We start from the raw sequence: 19,206 nt of genomic DNA on the forward strand, positions 1-19,206 counted from the left end.
GCTTTCGGGGACGGATTCATGGAGACTGGGAGCCATGGTTCCGAGGGGAAGTAGAAAGCGTACCAGTCCGGGAGGTCCACGGGCGGTAGATCGAGCTGCTCACAGAAGTTGTGAAGGTCCTCGGGTGTGCGGAGGAGAGCGGAGCGCCCCCTGGATGATGCCGAGAGCGCAAAGGGGAACTTCCAACGGTATTGTATGTTTCTTGCGCGTAGGGCCTCCAGCAGGGGGCGCAGGGCGCGCCTGTTCTGAAGTGTGATCTGGGACAGATCTTGAAATAGTTTCACCTCCACCCCATCATGGAGGATTCGTCCTCTCGCTCTTGCTTTGCGAAGGATCTCCTCCTTGAGCTGGAAGTTAATCACATAGCAGATCACATCTCTAGGGGGTTCGTTGTCCCTAGGCGGGGGACGCAGCGCTCGATGGGCTCTCTCCATTTCGACGGGCGAGTCCGCCGGGCGCTCCATTAAGTCATTAAAGATGGCTTGGAGAGATTGCTGCAAGTTCCCCGGTTCTACACTTTCAGGGAGACCCCTCACACGTATGTTGTGCCTCCGACCCCGGTTGTCGAGGTCCTCGACGTGTCTGTGGAGCTCCAGGAGGTGAGGGAGCTGGGCGTCATAGGTGCCTTGCACTTGGCGGAGTGCAGCCGCGTGAGCCTGGGTGGTTTGTTCCACCTCATCGATCCGGTGGGCCACTGCACGGATCTCCGTTTTGAGATCAGCCACCGCCGCCGTGACCGCATTTTTAATGTCCGCGGTCATCGTTTCTAAGTCAAATAGACTAGGGGGGTGTGTGCGTCCTGCAGACGAAACTGGCTCCAAGGTCTGCAGGCCGGATTCCAGGCTAAGCGGGCTCGGAGATTGGGCCTGTGAGGCCGCATGTGCCGCCATGCGTTGTGTTCGGAATATCTCCGGGATGTTCCTGCTCAGCTGAGTAATAGGCTCACCTGTTGCCCTGGATGTAGACGAGCTTCGGGTGGCTCTGCTCATGGCAAAGGGCGGGTTGTGGGTTCCCCAAAAGGCAAGATTCTATCCCTGGATCGCAGGAGCTCAAGGCTTAAGCTTCCATCTTGGTCTCCGTCCCACAAAATCCCATTATATGTGGATTTGTATTGTGTTTATTTGTTTATTTTTTTGAGGAAAACATAAAATAAAGCAAAAGGTTGTTGTTATACAATTGTCCCCTTAAAATATTTTCATTTAGCTAAAAATCAATTTACAGCAAGAAATGGAAAAAGCAAGCATTGTTGTTGAAATTAAATCAAACCTTTATCTTCTAGCAATTTGGCACTATTAGAAACAAGCCTTTTAAATAAAGTCAAACAAATAACTGCCAAGAAAATAGAAATTATTTGAGGTCATATATGGGAGGAATAGAGCAAAGGAGGCAATATATAACCTTCTACCCAGGCCCAGCTATTCTGCCTGCTTTCATTAATCTAAAAAAAACAAGATTGATGTGTTGCTTTGTCATTAGCATCACAAGGCAATGTATCACTGCCTCGGACCAGCATTATCAACTATTTCAAAAGCCTTTTTTAAATGCAGGGGGGACTCCAGGAATTTGTAGAGCAATGCAACTTAACCCTGTAAAGATTACGGCAGCAATGTCTTGTGCCATGCATAATTGATCGTATCAGTGGGAGGTAGAATGGATATAAAATCGGTGGCATTAAAATGTTTAAATAATTACCAGCAAAAGCTGTGTCATTTGATTGATGACTGGTATCTGTAAGTGAAACAATTCAGGGGACGCCTGAGACACAGAGCAATTTAATGTAGGCTCTTCTATACTTCATTTAAAACACAGATCAAGCTCTATCCGATCTTAACGGCATATATTACCGTTGGATTGATAAATAATTGGATTTGAATCTCTTGTTTCATTTCATTATACAAAACAGTACATCATATAATGAATGATTACATTTGCTGCTTTCATGGAGCTGGAGAAGCGGCGAGAGTGGTTAGACGCACAAGGTTTATCAACAAAAAGTGCCATGCACTACGCTTAAGCAATCATGTTGTATATTCTCCAACTCCAGGCAGCATGGAAAATCATTCTTGGCACTGCTAATGTAATCTAGTAAACATTGCCTTTTTTCCTAAATGAAAAGCACTTTTCAAACTTACTTTGATTAAATAACTTTAGGATAACATGGAGATTGCAGTCTCTTTCCAGCCAATTCAGTGTGGCTGTGCAGCTCTGGAGTAAATCTAGCAGGAAATTGTCCAGGGGAAGGAAGTTAATATATTGTTGAATGACTAGAAAAGTTTATCATAATATGCATTATATTTAGAGATGAGCTCAGATATGTTCTAATCCTAGATCGAATCCATCTGAGCAAGCTCGCCATGAAATTGTCACCTGTACTGGGCCAATCATCTGGAGCATGGGCACTCTCCGCCACACAGCTGTACATATACTAGGGATGTGTATATTCTAGGTTTGGAAATGCCCTGGCCACTTGTGATTTCCCCAGTACAGTGACAGATTCATGGCAAGCTCACTCAGGGGGTTTCGGACTAGGATCAGAACACATCTAAGCTCATCTCTAATAATAATGTGGTGTTTAGAATACCAGGGCTGCAGACTCACAGCCTTTGGATTAGGTGTACTCAAAACACCTATAAGTAGTTGTTGTTTCATTACAGAGTGGCCTGTTGTGCTAAAGCAATGCTAAAATGCAAATGGAAATCCCAGATAAGGTCATCTGCATCCCATGTATAAAGTCTTCTAAGTAGAATCAGCACAAGTAACCTGGAATTCATCAAAATGCAGTGTTCTTTGATTTCACCTAGCATGTTATTGTAAGCCATTTTTTGTGATGACAACATCACCTACCTTTTAAAAAATTATGAGCCTGAGATTGGGGATGGGGCAAGGTGGGGAATCAATAGCAGTAAGCCATGCCATGCTGAAAGGGAGGGTACAGTTTGTGTGCTTTGAAAACTGCAGGGTTTTGTAGTTGCGCAAATAGTGTGCAAAACAAGGGGTTAACAATGCTGTGGTAGGAGGGGCATTTAGCGATTACAGTTTAAATGTGAAACTTCTTTATTGCATGGTTACATTAGTCCGACTTGGACCAATGTACATATGCATATATCATACCTGAGGGACCGCTGTTGAAAGTAACAATCGCTTTATTAGTCACTTTTTTGCTACCACAGTGATCACTAGCATCTTCCAGGTCCTGTGCCTTATGAATAGTGACCATAGGGTATAACTTGACATTTCCACCATTCACAGAATGCCTTGTATGTTTTCAGTCACTATAAGAAATTCTCTGATTTGATGAGGTGGATCTCATGATATCACCACCCTGCCTCTCCACCTCATCCAATCAGAAAACACCATAAATTCATTAAAAAAGGTACAAAGTGTTCTGTGAATGGCAGTTCAGAGAGCGCAACTCCCTGTGGTCACTAAGTAGATAAGAAACCGCTTGGTACAGGATTCAAAAGATTGGAGTAATCATTGTGGTAGCAGTGACTACTGCAGCGATTGCCATCTTCCACAGTGGCCACTCAAGTATGAGATATGCATACGCAAGCTGGACCAATGAAACTCTTCTACTCTTAAGCTTTTTGCTCTGTGGTAGAAAGGCATAACTAGAATAACAAAAAGAATGCATATTTTGACAGTAAATCAAGGAAGATGATCATAGGCTTTTAAGTTCATATTCACAGCAGTGATTGTCATCTTATGAGCTAAAGGGTCTTTTAACATCACCAAAGGGGCAGACATAATGTGCAATATATGTAATGCTTGAGAGGACTGCAGACCTAATAAAGGAAATTAAGGTCAGAGATTGTGGACATGCTACATTTTTGGCTGGGGATATGCTGCAGAAGACAACAGGAAACTGGGAACATGTTACATGAGGCTAGTAGAGATGCTATTCCCCCAATCAATGCTTCCACTACAGACTGATGAAGGCCACACATCATATGCCAAAGGGCCACATGTGGCCCTCAGGCCACAGTTTGGGCACCAGGGAATTTAAATGGTTAAGGAATGAGAACCATTCCCTAAGAATATATACAGTAAACTTCCATTGACCATATAAAAAACAGCATCCTTGCTTTCAGAACACATTAGTGGTATTCTGGATACAATGTGATGTCACAATCTATGCATTGGAGTTCCATAATGCCTCTCAGCTATAGTGAATGGCTGGGATTGTATGCTTATTCCTTCAACAATGAGGGAAACACGAACAGTTTGCACAATAAACTGTCTCTTGATACGAATGCTGGATCGGATCAGTTATGGAGCCTTATAACCAACAGCAATAACCAAAGTTGCTAATTAATGGAACTTCAAGTTACTGGGATTTTAAAGGTTCGATCATCAGATTTTATGACAAGAAATAAAGTTTAAGATTTTTTTCATCACACCAGGTAATTAATTTCATTCTTATTGCCATTTAATTTATATGCAGACTATAGTGCTGTGGTTTTGACTTTGTTGCAAAATACAGTAAAAAAATAATAGCACAAATGAAGGGCGTACATAAATTACTTGCCAGTCATAAATAGGCAAACAATAAGAATAAAATGTACCAGTTTAGGATGTCATATTTTTTGCTAACCTCCACAATATTTAAAGGGGTACAGTATAAATGATAAAGCAGCTGGGGCAGAAGCCTTACATCTCAAGGCCAGTTTCCAGCAGGGAAAAACACTCCATGAATTGAGGAAGAGGACCTTTCATTCATCACCTCATACTACTTTTACTTTAATCTTATAATGCTACAATTCTGCACGTTTTAAACAACATTTTGACCTTCTGTAAAATTATTCATTGACTGGACTTTTTTAATGGCTATTTTTTTATTTTATTTTAAGCATTTCATTAGAAAGCAGAAGTGGTTCAGCCGTGGACAATGTGATTAAGCATTTTTAATTAAATGCAATGGATTGTTTTAATATATTTTTGCATGAGATGCTTAGGAATTCCCTTTAAAGAATAGAGTGGAAAATAAACACTTTTTTTATAACAAAAGCAAAAAGGCTTTTTCTTCTGGCAAAATATAATACTGATATCCGAATGGAAGAGCATTATTTGCTCGTCAGATAGCTTAGAGGTCAGAGAAGACGTTCTGCAAACACTTTCCTTTTTTGAGATTACTCACCTGAGAAGGAACATTGGTCTATCACAGAATACCAACAAAAATAAGGTGTCACTACAAAGTCATCTCTTTGCTATTTTATTGTTATTTTAAATGTGTTTTTCTGCCTGTCTCCCAAATTACACCAATTAACCTGTTTGCTGCCAGGCCATGCAGCCAATTTCTCATGTTGGCTGGCCAGATAATTTTTGTAATTTTTCACTTTTGTTTTTCATTTTCCACTATTTTTACTTACTGTTTTAAAAGGTAATCCTCCCCCCTTCCCCAAAGCATATATTTTCTGAAAACACAGGGTCTGTAAAGTTAAAATATGGCATTACTGTTTTGTTTACATCCCATGATAGTTTTGCAAATGTTTATCAAGTCTATACTTTAATAATAATAATAATAATAATAATAATAATAATAATAATAATAATAATAACAATAATCATTATTAGCCCACGTGGTATAACTTTCAAAATGTTTACTTTATTAAAACAAAAATATAAATTTTAATAATAAATTAATATTTATACATTTAAAATTGTGTTTTTTTGTAAAAGGGGCCAAAACTGTAAATAAGTGACTTGAAGGGGTCTATTTCTAAAGCATTCATTGAATGAATGTCACACACTATGGGCCAGATTCACCAAGGAGATATGACGGAGTATCTCAGATACTCCGTCGTATCTCTCAGAGTATCTATGCGACTGATTCATAGAACCAGTTACGCATAGATATCCCTAAGATCCGACAGGTGAAATTGTTTTACACTGTCGGATCTTAGGATGCAGTACCGCGGCCGCCGCTGGGGGGAGTTTGCGTCGTAAACCAGCGTTGGGTATGCAAATTAGGAGTTACGGCGATCCACGACGGATTTTCGCGTTCGCTACATCGCCGCTAGTCTAGTTTCCGTCGCAAAGTTAGTCGTCGTTTTGGGTGCCTTAACTTTACACAGCACACGTATGTACTGTATAAAGTATGGCCGTCGTTCCTGTGTCGAAATTAAAAAATTCACGTCGTTTGCGTAACACGTCCGTGAATACGAAAATACGCTACGCACGTCGCCGTTCGAAAAAATGACGTCACGTCGCGCAAAGCACGGCGAGTAATTCAAAAGGGAGCATGCGCAGTAGGTCCAGCGTGGGAGCGCGCCTATTTTAAATGGCACATGCCCCTTTGAATTACGCAGGCTTACGCCGGAGGCCGCCGGCATAGTTTTCATCGCAAGTGCTTTGTGAATCAGGCACTTGCAATGAAAACTTGCGGCGGTGTAATGTATCTACGATACGTTACGCCGCTGCACTTCTACTTGAATCTGGCCCTTTATTCTTACTGTTCATACTTCACACATTTTGGCTGTAATTTCTCTAACAGAGTAATCCCTATGATCGGCAGCTCCATCTATTGACCAAGTTTCCTGAAATACCTCAATGATAAAATATACTGCATTTTTGTCCACTATATGGAGCTAACGATTATAAGGATTACTCCATTTGAGTGATTACAGACATAATTCATGCAGTATACAAACACATTTGACATTCATCCAACAATTCTTTTTTTATATAAATCAACCCCAAAGTGTATGTTTAGTCAAAACTTTTCAATTTGCACACACTCAACCTATGGATGATTTATCCCCCTTCATGATCAGGCCATTTTTTTGTGATACGGTACTGTGTTACTTTAACTGTCTATTGCGCCGTCGTGCAATGCTATACACAAATAACATGTACAGTGGGTGACTGTGATATTGTGTTTTTAGCACGACAGCATCGCGCTGATTCTCGGCAACATGGTGCCGATATCTCACCGACATCTCGCACTCGCTGGATTAGACAAAGCACATTCCAACGTGCGCGTCATAGAAGCGACGGGGATCCGACTTGGATTCCCGCCAATTCTAACGTCGGCATTTGGTATGCATTCCTGAGAGGGAGAACTCCACGCCAAATTTTAAATAAAAAACCGGCATGGGTTCCCCCCCAGGAGCATACCAGGCCCTTGGGTCTGGTATGGGTTGTAGGGAGAACCCTCCCTACGCCGAAAAACCGACGTAGGGGGTCCCCCTACAATCCATACCAGACCTGTATCCAAAGCACGCTACCCGGCCGGCCAGGAAGGGAGTGGGGACTAGCGAGCGCCCCCCCTCCTGAGCCGTACCAGGCTACATGCTCTCAACATGGGGGGATCGGGTGCTCTGGGGCAGGGGGGGCGCACTGCGGGCCCCCCCACCCCAGAGCACCCCGGCCCTTATGTTGATGAGGACAGGGCCCCTTCCCGACAACCCTGGCCGTTGGTTGTCGGGGTATGCGGGCGGGAGGCTTATCGGAATCTGGGAGCCCCCTTTAATAAGGGGGCCCCCAGATACCGGCCCCCCACCCTAAGTGAATGAGTATGGGGTACATCGTACCCCTACCCATTCACCTGCAAGCAAAGTGGTATAAACACAAATAAACAACACAGGGTATTAAAATATTTTATTAGTCTGCTCCGGAGGCTCCCCCTGTCTTCTTTAGCTCTTTCAGCAGGGGGGGCTTCTTCTTCCGCTCTCCGGGGGTCTTCTCCGCTTTCCGGGGGTCTTCTCCACTCTCCGGGGGTCTTCTCCTGCTTTCCGGGGGTCTTCTCCTGCTCTCCGGGGGTCTTCTCCGCTCTGGGGGGTCTTCTTCTATCTTCGCCGCTCTCCGCTCTTGACTCGGCGCACCCCGGTTCTTCCTCCCGCTGTCCGGTGCCTTCTCCTTCAGGGCTGGCCGCCGCTAGTATAGCTCTAAATTTCCGTTGTTTCCGTCGAGATACGCCGCCTAAAACTAAGGCTGCCCTCTAGGTGGCCTAGCCAATGTTAAGTATGGCCGTCGTTCCCGCGTCGAAATTTGAAAATTCACGTTGTTTGCGTAAGTCTTCCGTGAATGGTGCTGGACGCCATTTATGTTAACGTCGAAACCAATGACGTCCTTTAGCGCAATGCACGTCGGGTAATTTTACGGACGTAGCATGCGCAGTACGTTCAGCGCGGGAAGGCGCCTAACTTAAATGGTGCCTGCCCCATTTGAATTAGGCGGGCTTGCACAGAGCGGATTTACGTTACACCGCTGCAAGTTTACAGGTAAGTAAGGTTTGTGAATCAGGCACTTACGCTGTAAACTTGCGGCGGTGTAGCGTAAATGGGATGCGTTACGCCGCCGCAGCGTAACAGATTTGTACGTGAATCTGCCCCATAGTGTCTACAAACTATATTTTAATTCACTTTTATTATTATATATTTTTTTTTTACTAGTAATGGTGGTGATCTGCAACTTATAGCAGGACTGGAATATTGTGGCAGACATTTGGACACTAACTGACACCTTTGACACTCTTTGGGGACCAGTGACAGGAATACAGTGATCAGTGCTTAAAAAATATGCACTGAACATGTACTAATGACACTGGCAGGGAAGGGGTTAACATCAGTGGCAATCAAAGGGTTAACTGTGTGTCTAACCATTTTTTTTCTAAGCTGTGGGAGGTGCTTTTACTAGGGGAAGAGATGGAATTTATTCCCTGTTTGCAAGGACACAAATATCATCTCTTCCCTCCTGTCAGAACATCGATCTGCCTTTTTTACATAGGCAGATCGCAGTTCTGGGTCTCTGCAGGTTGATCGATGGGTATCGGCAGACATTGAGGCCACGGTACCTGCTGAGTGGCTCCCGCTGTGTGTAATCACACAACCCCTACCTGGAAATGTCAAATCAATACGTGATCCTGCACAGAGGTGCTGCCCTGTAAAACTGCTATAGGGTGGACTTTAAGTGGTTAAACAGTTTTTTCCAGTAGTACACATATTGTATATGTTGCAGCATGGCAGGGGGCCTTCTCCTGTGTTATCACATGTATGCATTTGGCCAGTGTGACTGTTTTATGCTGGGTTGGCTTCCAGTTGTGCGCAGTGATGCTGCAGCATGGAGGTAATGAATTGGTGATTTTTTTTCTTTGTGTTTGTTTGTTTTTTGTTTGTTTTTTTATTAACCTCAAACATCTTCACTTAGTGAAGCTGAATTTACTTCCAATCGTGCACAAGAAATTATTGTTTCTTAAATTATTCAGAACATGATTGGGTGTTTAAATGTAGCCTGTAATTAGGCAGAAAAGTGAACATTTTATATACTACAGCTTACCAGTCCTTAGATGTGGTGGCTGGGTTTTTCCTTTATTTCCATTTGTCCTTTATTTTCACCTGGTGATCTGCCTCTAACAAGCCTCCTGTTCTATGGTGACAAAACTCGCTCAAATTACTGTATCTATTGATGAGTAGCATTGTCACCCTACATAAGGAAGTTTGTTAGGACTTCAAAATTCCTCCCTTAGGTATTTTTTATTTTCACTTATTGAATAGATATAACAAAATTATTTCAATGCTATATTTAACAGACCAAAGGAAGGCAATAAGAGATGTTTATTGTGGAGTCGCATACAAGTCGTAAGAATAAAAACTGCCATTTCAGATTTAGCAGATACTGGAGAGTTAAAGCTGAGTTGTGGCTGAAATATGACTTTTAAGATAAAAATACCCCAAGAATACTCATGCCTCGTGTAATGTAACAAAGGTATGCTGTAAACTATGCCCAGTTTTCTATTTGTGCAGCATAATTTTCTTGCTTTGTGAAGTTCCTGCACAGTGCAGCCATTTCCAGTGTGGGCATCTGAAGCCAGTGTCCTTCTTCCTGGATTCCGTGCATGCTGGCTACCCAGCATGCACCTGCCAATCTCGTGCATGTGCAGTGCAGTGTAATCTTGGTCAGCTTGCCATGCCAAGTTGACTAAGATTTTCCATAGATGCCAATGTTAAATGTTATGGGAGCAGTGCCATGTCAAGCTGAACAAAATTTTCCATAGGCGCCAATGTTAAATGTTGCTGGAGCCCTGCCATGCAAAGCTGACCAAGTATTTCCATAGACGCCAATGTTAAATATTATGGGAGCAGTGCCATGCCAAGCTGACCAAGATCTCCCAGGAGCCAATGATAATCAGAAATGATATACAGTGCCACGGCCGCTAAAGGAGGAAGTGAAATTAGATAACGGCATAAATCAGGTAAGAGAACAGAAAAAAAAAATCGTCAATTCGTTTTAAGGATGCACATTAGTACTGCATGGTGAGGAGTGAAAATGTGGGTGGAACTCCACTTTAAATCATTCTATCTACTTCTTATATAGACTTTGATTGCATTCTTACATATAGTGTTAAAAGGAACAAAAAAAAAATCTACAGACCTTTTCTTTAGAAATTGAAAGTTATTTATGTCCTTATTTGTCATCAAAGACACATAACAAATATTAGAGAACATTATTTTTTATAAAAGTTTTCTAGAATAACTTTTTATATTACTTGTAGTCCTGGAATGAACTAATATTGATATTTGAACAGAACACAATGTCTTAGTCTTAACTACCATATATTTTTTATTTTCCTCCGCAATCAACCATATGTCAAATACTATTACATAAATCAAAGATTGTTGTAAGATAAAAAAAGAAGAGGGGTTTATTTCATTGGTATGTTGACTCGCCTTGGATATATACGGCAGCCCTTAGATGATTTTTTTTTGCATTTAACCAATGGGTTCTAACCTTCCCCACTGAGCTATTGTATTCTGACATTGGAGAGAATTCCCCACTGTCCAAATACAGAAATCAGTGCTGTTGTCTATAGCTGATGGTGTTGAGCGAGTAAACATTTTTCACTGAGGGCTGTTGTACAGAAGTCGGTTAGTAGATTCACTTCTGAACAAACATTTTGCTCATACAAATCAGTTGGTCTCTGCTCAACCAGACAAATTTTGATTAGTGTATAGCCGACCTAATACACATAATGAGCTGAACAGTTTGGTACAGATGCCTATTGGGAAAAAGTAAAATCTTGTTTTTCTGTTTTAAATGTTTACTTTTTTTAATAGGTAATTGAATAGTTTGTATTAAACAACAAAACAATGTCAGGTCAATACTTTATCTTTTTAACGATGACACACATTTATAGCTTTGGGTCACTCACCAATGCATGTTGGTAAAGTGTCATTCCACTGAGCCAAGGCATTAGGCACTGCATCACATCTGATGGACACGGATCCTTGGAGAATATATCCTGGGTTACACTCAAAGAAAACCACAGATCCAACGGCAAACTCATTTCCAATTCTTTTTCCAAAACGGGGCTCTGGCACCGAGCTGCACTGAGTTGCACTTGTTCTAGGAACCGCTGTAAAAGAAATATGACAGCATTTTATGAACAAATCCAGGCAGCAAGTAAGTCATTCATTTCTCCTGCTAACACTATCTTCAACTCAACCTATTGTAATTTTTCTATGATACTTTGCAATATTGATTTATAGAACTTTCAGAGGGCCACTGGTCTGTGCTGCAGCCTCTACCTGGACAATGTGGGTGGTACAACCTATTTTGCAAGGGTAAATCAGTTATTTTAAAAATGTCATTTTGCATAATCATCTACAATGCAGTAAATAAGTCAGAAGGGTTAAAAAAGGATCTGAAATTCATATTGAAGATCTTAAACAATATTGACCAGTAATTTTTTGCAATTAAAGGCACATTTCTTTAATTCATTTTGCATCATGTAGGCACTTTATTTTAGAAAAGGCCGGATCTACTAAAAGCTTTGGTACATAATGTTAAATCACTCAACAATCTATTTTTTTCTGAAAGACAAGATCTTGAAAGTCAAGGTCTCTTCACTTGAGATCCTTAAACTGCAATCTGCATTGTTTACCCAATCCTGTAGATTTTGAATTTCAGTTCACGTTGAAGAGAATGACAAGTGGGAACACTTAAGGCTCCAGGGTAGATTGAAACTATTTATAAACCAACATGAGTGGGAAAACCAAAGACTTCAATGTGGGCTTGAACAGCACTGCTTTGAGATCTCACCACTGGATTCCTCTAGAGCAGTGGTTCTCAACCTGGGGGTCGGGACCCCCTCGGGGGTCGAATGATGATTTGCCAGGGGTCACCAAATCCTTGGCTGTTCCTGAAGCCCGCACCTCTCTCCCAGCCTTTTTGCGGTCGCAAAGCAGGGCTGTCCCTGGAGCCCCGGCCGCCCACTCTGCCTCTTTGCAGCCGCCCATTCAGTTTGCGGCATGGCTGGGGGGCAGAGACTAGAGTTCAACTGATTGGTGAGGAATGTGAAGTGGGAGGGGCTGGAGGAGACCCTATCTCCTTATTTTGGTAGAGGTGTCACTGCTACGAGACACCAAAAAGTCAGACACAGTGAGTAACACTACCTGTGATTATAGTTCCCATGAAAAGTCCCCACTACAGTTCTCAGATCAGCAGATGACCTTGATCAAGAGCTGATCAGAACTCTCCCCAGCATTGCCACTCATCCCAACTCCCTGCAAGCACTGCCACTCATTCCTCTCTCCCCCACCAAGGAAGAAGAGAAGGAATAAAAATAGAGAATACATGGAAGGGAGAAGAGAATAGAGGGGGAGGAACAAAGAAAAAGGAAGAGAAAGAATAAAAAAGATGGCTTGAGAGAGGGGTGGGAAAAAAAAAAGAAATTAGGATAGAGAGAGATAAAAGGAAAAGAAAGGAGAACAAATGCAAAGAGTGGTACATCCTAAAATGTACCATACAGGGTTTTATTACTGTACGAATGGAGGGGACTCTAAATGTCTGTGGGTTAGGGGCGCAAATTACTTGCCTTGGGTGCTGACAACCCACGCTACCATTTTATTTTACTGTTAGGGGTCCCCACAACTTGGGAAATTTTATCAAGGGGTCACGGCACTTGAAAGGTTGAGAACCACTGCTCTAGAGAAAGAAAAACCCAATGGATGTCTCAGATTGACAGGAAATACCAATCTATAAAAAAATGTTTTCTGTTATTCACATTATCTGGCTTTTAGTTATTGTGTTATTGTGTTATTAAGGTACCAATTTACACCACCTATATTTTCAAACTCTCAGTAATTCACATCCACACTTTATGATTTCTAAATCTTTAGGGTAACATGATATATGATACTAATGAATTCTAAACTCCTTTACTTCTTGAGTCTACCACACAAAACCATTTTTTATCTAAAAAGCACAATTTACAGGCATATCAGTAATCCATGAGAAAGGATTTAACCTCCCTGGTGGTATGATTCTTTCAGAAAAAAGATGCTGAAAGCGGTACCATTATTTGCAAGGACATTTGGTGTTTTATACTGTAGGTCTGTAATTTTTAGAAATAACTCACTTAAATCTGACCAAACAAGAGACTAGTAGGCATCCCGGGTATGACATTTTTTTAAAAACAAAATTATAAATTATAATATAATAAATAATTATAAATAATTATAACAAATAATAATATAATTATAATAACAATTATTCAATAATGTAATCAACTCAAAATCACTGAAATTTGCTCAATTGCAGAATTGTCGCTGTCATTATTATTTTTTTTTATGACGAATTTCCCCACAAATCGCTATCGCACAATTCTGCAAGTGATTATAATTTATTATCGCTGTTTTCTAGCTGCTCTAAAACCATTTTTGACATAAAGGGACACTTTTGGTTGCTATGGACAATCTACAGTTTGCAGAGAGAAAGAAAGGTTTTTATTATATAAAAGAACATGTAGGACACTGGGCAGACCACTAGGGACAAGGGGGGTGTGTATTTTTTACATACAGTACTGTAATCTATTAGATTACAGTATACTGTATGTAATGTGTTTGTTTACCTTTTTAAATTTGGCGCCGTTCTCCTCTCCCGTGCGTCGTAACGTCTCAGGGAACGGAGATTGGCGGCACAGGAGGACACTGTGTGAATCGAGCGAGGTCCCGCTCGCTCACACAGCTCGGTGGCATCGCTGGATCCAGGGACAAGGTAAGTAACTTTGTCTGCTGCTGCAGCGAGGCGAGCCCGAGTCTGACTCGGGGTTACCGATTTTGGTATGAAAATCTCACCCCGAGTCAGACTCGGGAATACCGCCAGGGGGTTAAACCACTTAAAGACCGTTCAAAAGTTCAGCACAATGTTATGCAAATACTTTAGCACTGAAAGCTGTGTTGAGTTTCCTCCTGTTATTACATAAAACTCAAAAGGAGAACTTGGCAAAACAAATTTAAAAACATCTCCATATATGACAACCTGATAAAAAAAAATTATGAAATAAAATTTAAGTTAAGTTATAAACTTGAAAGATAAAATCCAAAGATTGTTTACCCTTTCTCTACATCACACACACACACACACACACACACACACACACACACACACACACACACATACACACACATGAATAAGACAATAAATAAAGCATATTTAAAATGATGTGCTTTATTTGGAGTATGCCATCTAGTTCTGGGCAACACTCCTCAGGAGGGATGTGCTGGAGCTGGAGAGGGTCCAGAGAAGGCAATACAACTAATAAATGGACTGGAGGTCCTCTGATATGGGGAAAGACTGAAAGCCCTGAACTTATTCTCTCTGGAGAAGAGACACTTGAGAGGGGACATGATTTCAATTTACAAACACTGTACTGGTGACCCCACAATAGAGATAAAACTTTTCCGTGCAAGGGAATTTAAAAGGACACACGGACATTCACTAAAATTAAAAGAGAATCGGTTTAAGAATTTGTATGCAATCAGGAAGGCCCTTGCACTAAATGGTTTTGGTAAATCTGAAGAGAAAAACCTGCAGGAAAACTGATAGTGTAAATAGGGCTTTAGAGTGGTAAGGATGTGGAATTCTCTTTCACGGTCAATAATTAAAAAAAAAAACTATTAGATAAGCACCTAAACAACCACAACATACAGGGATATACAATGTAATATTAATATAAAAGAACGCACACACAGATTGGACTTGATGGACTTGTGTCTTTTTTCAACTTCACCAACTATGTTAATGATACATAATGCAAAGACCTAGCCATAGAACCTATTTTAGGAAGAATAAGATACTTTTATTAATAACCAGATTGTGCAGAACAGGAAGATCTGTCTTTTTTTGGCACTATATGATCTTGTAATTATAATAAAGTGTTTCTTATTATCGGCATTATATTTAGAATGTTAGATATAAGACCTATCAAGTCAGCAGGAAAAATATGTTAGAACAGTATATATTATTGGCATGTGTGTGCCTGAGATCTTTCTTACCATGTAAATAAGAAATTTAAAATAAATAAGATGTTTAAAAATTGACTTTATTAAAATACACTAACACAGCAACATTATGCTCTAAGGGGCAGATTCACGTAGATGGGCGTAAATTTGGGTGGGCGTAACGTATCTGTTTTACGTTACGCCGCCGCAAGTTTTTCAGGCAAGTGCTTTATTCACAAAGCACTTGCCTGTAAAGTTGCGGTGGCGTAGCGTAAAACACCCGGCGGAATTCAAATTTGGCGGGTAGGGGGCGTGTTTCATTTAAATGAAGCGCGTCTCCACGCCGAACGAACTGCACATATATATATATATATATATATATATTTCTGTGTGTATGACTGTGTGTCCCAAGCGTGTCATGATCCTACGGGGTAAAATGACCGCACCAGCCAAGCAGACTCTGGCTGGAAAAAGCGCCCAGAGGCGATTCAGTTCGCATGAGTTGCGCTATACAAGTCTTTCATTCATTCACATGCGCCGTCCCTAAAATATCCCAGCGTGCATTGCTCTAAATGACGTCACAAGGACGTCATTGGTTTTGACGTGGACGTAAATTACGTCCAGCACCATTCACGGACGACTTACGCAAACAACGTACATTTTAAAATTTTCGACGCGGGAACGACGGCCATACTTAACATTGACTGCGCCTCATAGACCCAGGGGCAACTTTACGCCGGGAAAAGCCTAACGTAAACATCGTAAATTTACTGCGTCGGCCGCGCGTACGTTAGGGAATTTTGCGTATCTAGCTAATTTGCATACTTGATGGGGAAATCGACAGAAGTGCCACCTAGTGGGCAAAAAAAAATTGCAGCTAAGATCCGACGGCGTAAGAGACTTACGCCTGTCGGATCTAAGGGATATCTATGCGTAACTGATTCTAAGAATCAGTCGCAAAGATACGACGGCGCATCTCCAGATACGCCGTCGTATCTCTGCCTAGCGCCGTCGTATCTTTGCGACTGATTCTTTTTTGAGAATCTGGGCCTAAATATATTTCTCTGTTTACTGTTGTTTTTTTTCAGTTTTGACCTCTATTATTCCCTGAAAAGACTCATTCTGTACCTGGTAGTAGCTAATGATCATATTTTATAATGGTGGTGGTGGTTCATGTGATAGACACATTTTGAAAGCAAGAAAAATGACCCCATTGTAAGAACTAGTATAGTTTTCACTTAAACCGTTAACGGCAGAAAATGGTTTTACAGCTTTTGAGCATGAACCATAACATATATGTAGTGGACCATATCTGTGAGCAGTAACTACTAAAAAGAAGAAAAAAAAAACATTACAAACACACACACACACCATGCATTTTTTCTTCAATTGTGATGTTTTACATTTTTTTTCTTGCGTACCTTTTATGGCTTTGATATAATTTATTTATGTTACAGTTATATACTACCCCCTCTCTGTGCCTAATCTGCTGACTGGGCAGTGAAAGAGCAGTCAGAGATAAGGTCATACCTCTGCACATCCTGCTCTCTTCCGCATAATTTTTTTCCTTGTAGACAAGAAGCAAATGTAATGGGTTGATTTACTAAAAGTGGAGAGTGCACAATCTGTGCAGTTTTAGGCCCCTTTCACACTGGGGCGGGGGTGGCATCGAGTGTAAAGCGCCCTTATTTTTAGCGGCGATTTACTGTCAATTTTGCGGCGCTATTCGGCTGCTAGCGGGGCACTTTTACCCCCCTGATAGCGGCCGGGAAAGGGTTAAAACCACCGCAAAGCACCTCTGCCAGCAGTATAGCCGTGGTGCCCCATTGATTTCAATGGGCAGGAGCGGTGGAGGAGCAGTATACACACCACTGCTTCATCGCTCCAAAGATGCTGCTAGCAGGACTTGTTTACCGTCCTGCTAGCACACCGCTCCAGTGTGAAAGCCCTTAGGGACATTGGAGAGACATTGGAGAGACAGCAGCAGCTGTTTCAGATCACTTTGCAGACGCTATTTTTAGCATTATAGCGCCTTCAAAGCGACCCAGTGTGAAAGGGGTCTTAGTAAAGCCCTAATTTTCTACAGAACTTGGTTCTTTCTCTTTTACCGCCTTCCTGACCAGAGCACTTTTTGCGATTCGGCACTGCGTCGCTCTGACAATTGCGCGGTCATGTGACGTGGTACCCAAACAAAATTGACAACCTTTTTTTCCCCCAAATAGAGCTTTATTTTGGTGGTATTTGATTACCTCTGCAAATTGTTATTTTTTGCGCTATAAACAAAAAAAGAGCGACAATATTTTTAACTTTTTCCTATATTAAATATCCCTAAAAATATATATATATATATATATATATATATATATAAAAAAAAAAATATTTCTCAGTTTAGGTTGATATGTTTTCTTCTACATATTATTGCTTAAAAAAATCGCAATAAGTGTATATTGATTGGTTTGCGCAAAAGTTATAGCATCTACAAAATAGGGGATAGTTTTATGGCATTTTCATTAATAATTAAATGTTTCACTAGTAATAGCAGTGATCTGCAATTTTTATCGTGACTGCGACATTATGGTGGACAAATCGTACACTTTTGATGCTATTTTGGGACCATTGTCATTTATACAGCGATCAGTGCGATAAAAATGCACTGATTACTGTGTAAATGACACTGGCATGGAAGAGGTTAACCACTAGGGGGTGATAAAGGGATTAGGTGTGTCCTAGGGAGTGATTATATCTGTGGGGGGCTGAACAACCAGTGACACAATATTGATCACTGCTCCTGATGACAGGGAGCAGTAGATCAGTGTCCTGTCACTAGGCAGAACAGGGAAATGCCTTGTTTATACAGGCATCCCCCTGTTCTGAAGCTCCGTGACACGATCGCGGGACACCAGAGGACATCGAGGCACGGTGATGGAGCTCGCGGTGCGCGCACAGCAGGCTTTTCAAAGCAGCATACAGGTACGTTGCTTTGCCCAGCCAAGCCATTCTGCCGATGTATAAGTGCGTGAAGCGGTCATCAAGTGGCTAAACAAAAGATCCATTGATCTGCCTCTGGTGTTCAGCTCTACAGTAGTAACCAATATGGTTGGCCAAAGACCAGTGAATTTTCCATTCTACAGTATGTGACAAAGATCTAACAAGCTTGGAGGACAACCCATATTTGTGCAATCGATAATGTATATTATTAACTGCGTAACATACACTCAGCAAAATTATAAACGCAACCCTTTTGTGTTTTCCCCTAGTTTTCATGAGCTGCACACAAAGATCTATGACTTTTTATATGAACACAAAATGCCTATTTCTCTCAAATATTGTTCACAATATTGCCCACTCAAGTCGGGACCCCGATGAGGATGACAAGCATACAGATGAGCTTCCCTGAGACAGTTTCTGACAGTTTGTACAGAAATTTGGTTATGCAAACTGATTGTTGCAGCAGCTGTCCGGGTGGCTGGACTCAGATGATCTTGGAGGTGAAGATGTTGGATGTGGAGGTCCTGGACTGGTGTGGTTATATGTGGTCTGTGGTTGTGAGGCCAGTTGAATTTACTGCCAAATTCTCTGAAACGCCTTTGGAGATGGCTTATGGTAGAGAAATGAACATTCAATTCAAGGGCAGCAGCTCTGGTGGATATTCCTGCAGTCAGCATGCCAATTGCACGCTCCCTCAAAACTTACGACATCTGTAGCATTGTGCTGTGTGATAAATTTGCACATTTTAGAGTGGCCTTTTATTGTCGCCAGCCTAAGGCACACCTGTACAATAATCATGCTGTCTAATCAGCATCTTAAAATGCCACACATGTGAGGTGGATAGATTATGTCGGCAAAGGAGAAGTGCTCACTAACACAGATTTAGACAGATTTGTGAACAATATTTGAGAGAAATAAACTTTGTGTGAAAAAGTCATAGATCTTTGCATTCAGCTCATGATAAATAGAGGCAAACACAAAAGCATTGCGTTTATAA

The 19,206-nt window shown here is 41.4% G+C and overlaps 1 protein-coding gene across 1 annotated transcript in view; it reads right to left on the reverse strand.

Annotated features, from left to right (window-relative positions):
- LOC120941318 (CUB and sushi domain-containing protein 3-like) overlaps positions 1-19,206 on the reverse strand; it is a 142,172-nt gene that overhangs the window by 100,192 nt on the left and 22,774 nt on the right. Inside the window, exon 2 of the mRNA XM_040354644.1 lies at positions 11,150-11,353. Within this exon, the coding sequence (XP_040210578.1) occupies positions 11,150-11,353 (204 nt within the window). The remainder of the gene's footprint in view (positions 1-11,149; positions 11,354-19,206) is intronic.

The sequence above is a fragment of the Rana temporaria genome, chromosome 5, assembly GCF_905171775.1.
Source record: "Rana temporaria chromosome 5, aRanTem1.1, whole genome shotgun sequence".
Lineage (NCBI taxonomy): Eukaryota > Metazoa > Chordata > Amphibia > Anura > Ranidae > Rana > Rana temporaria.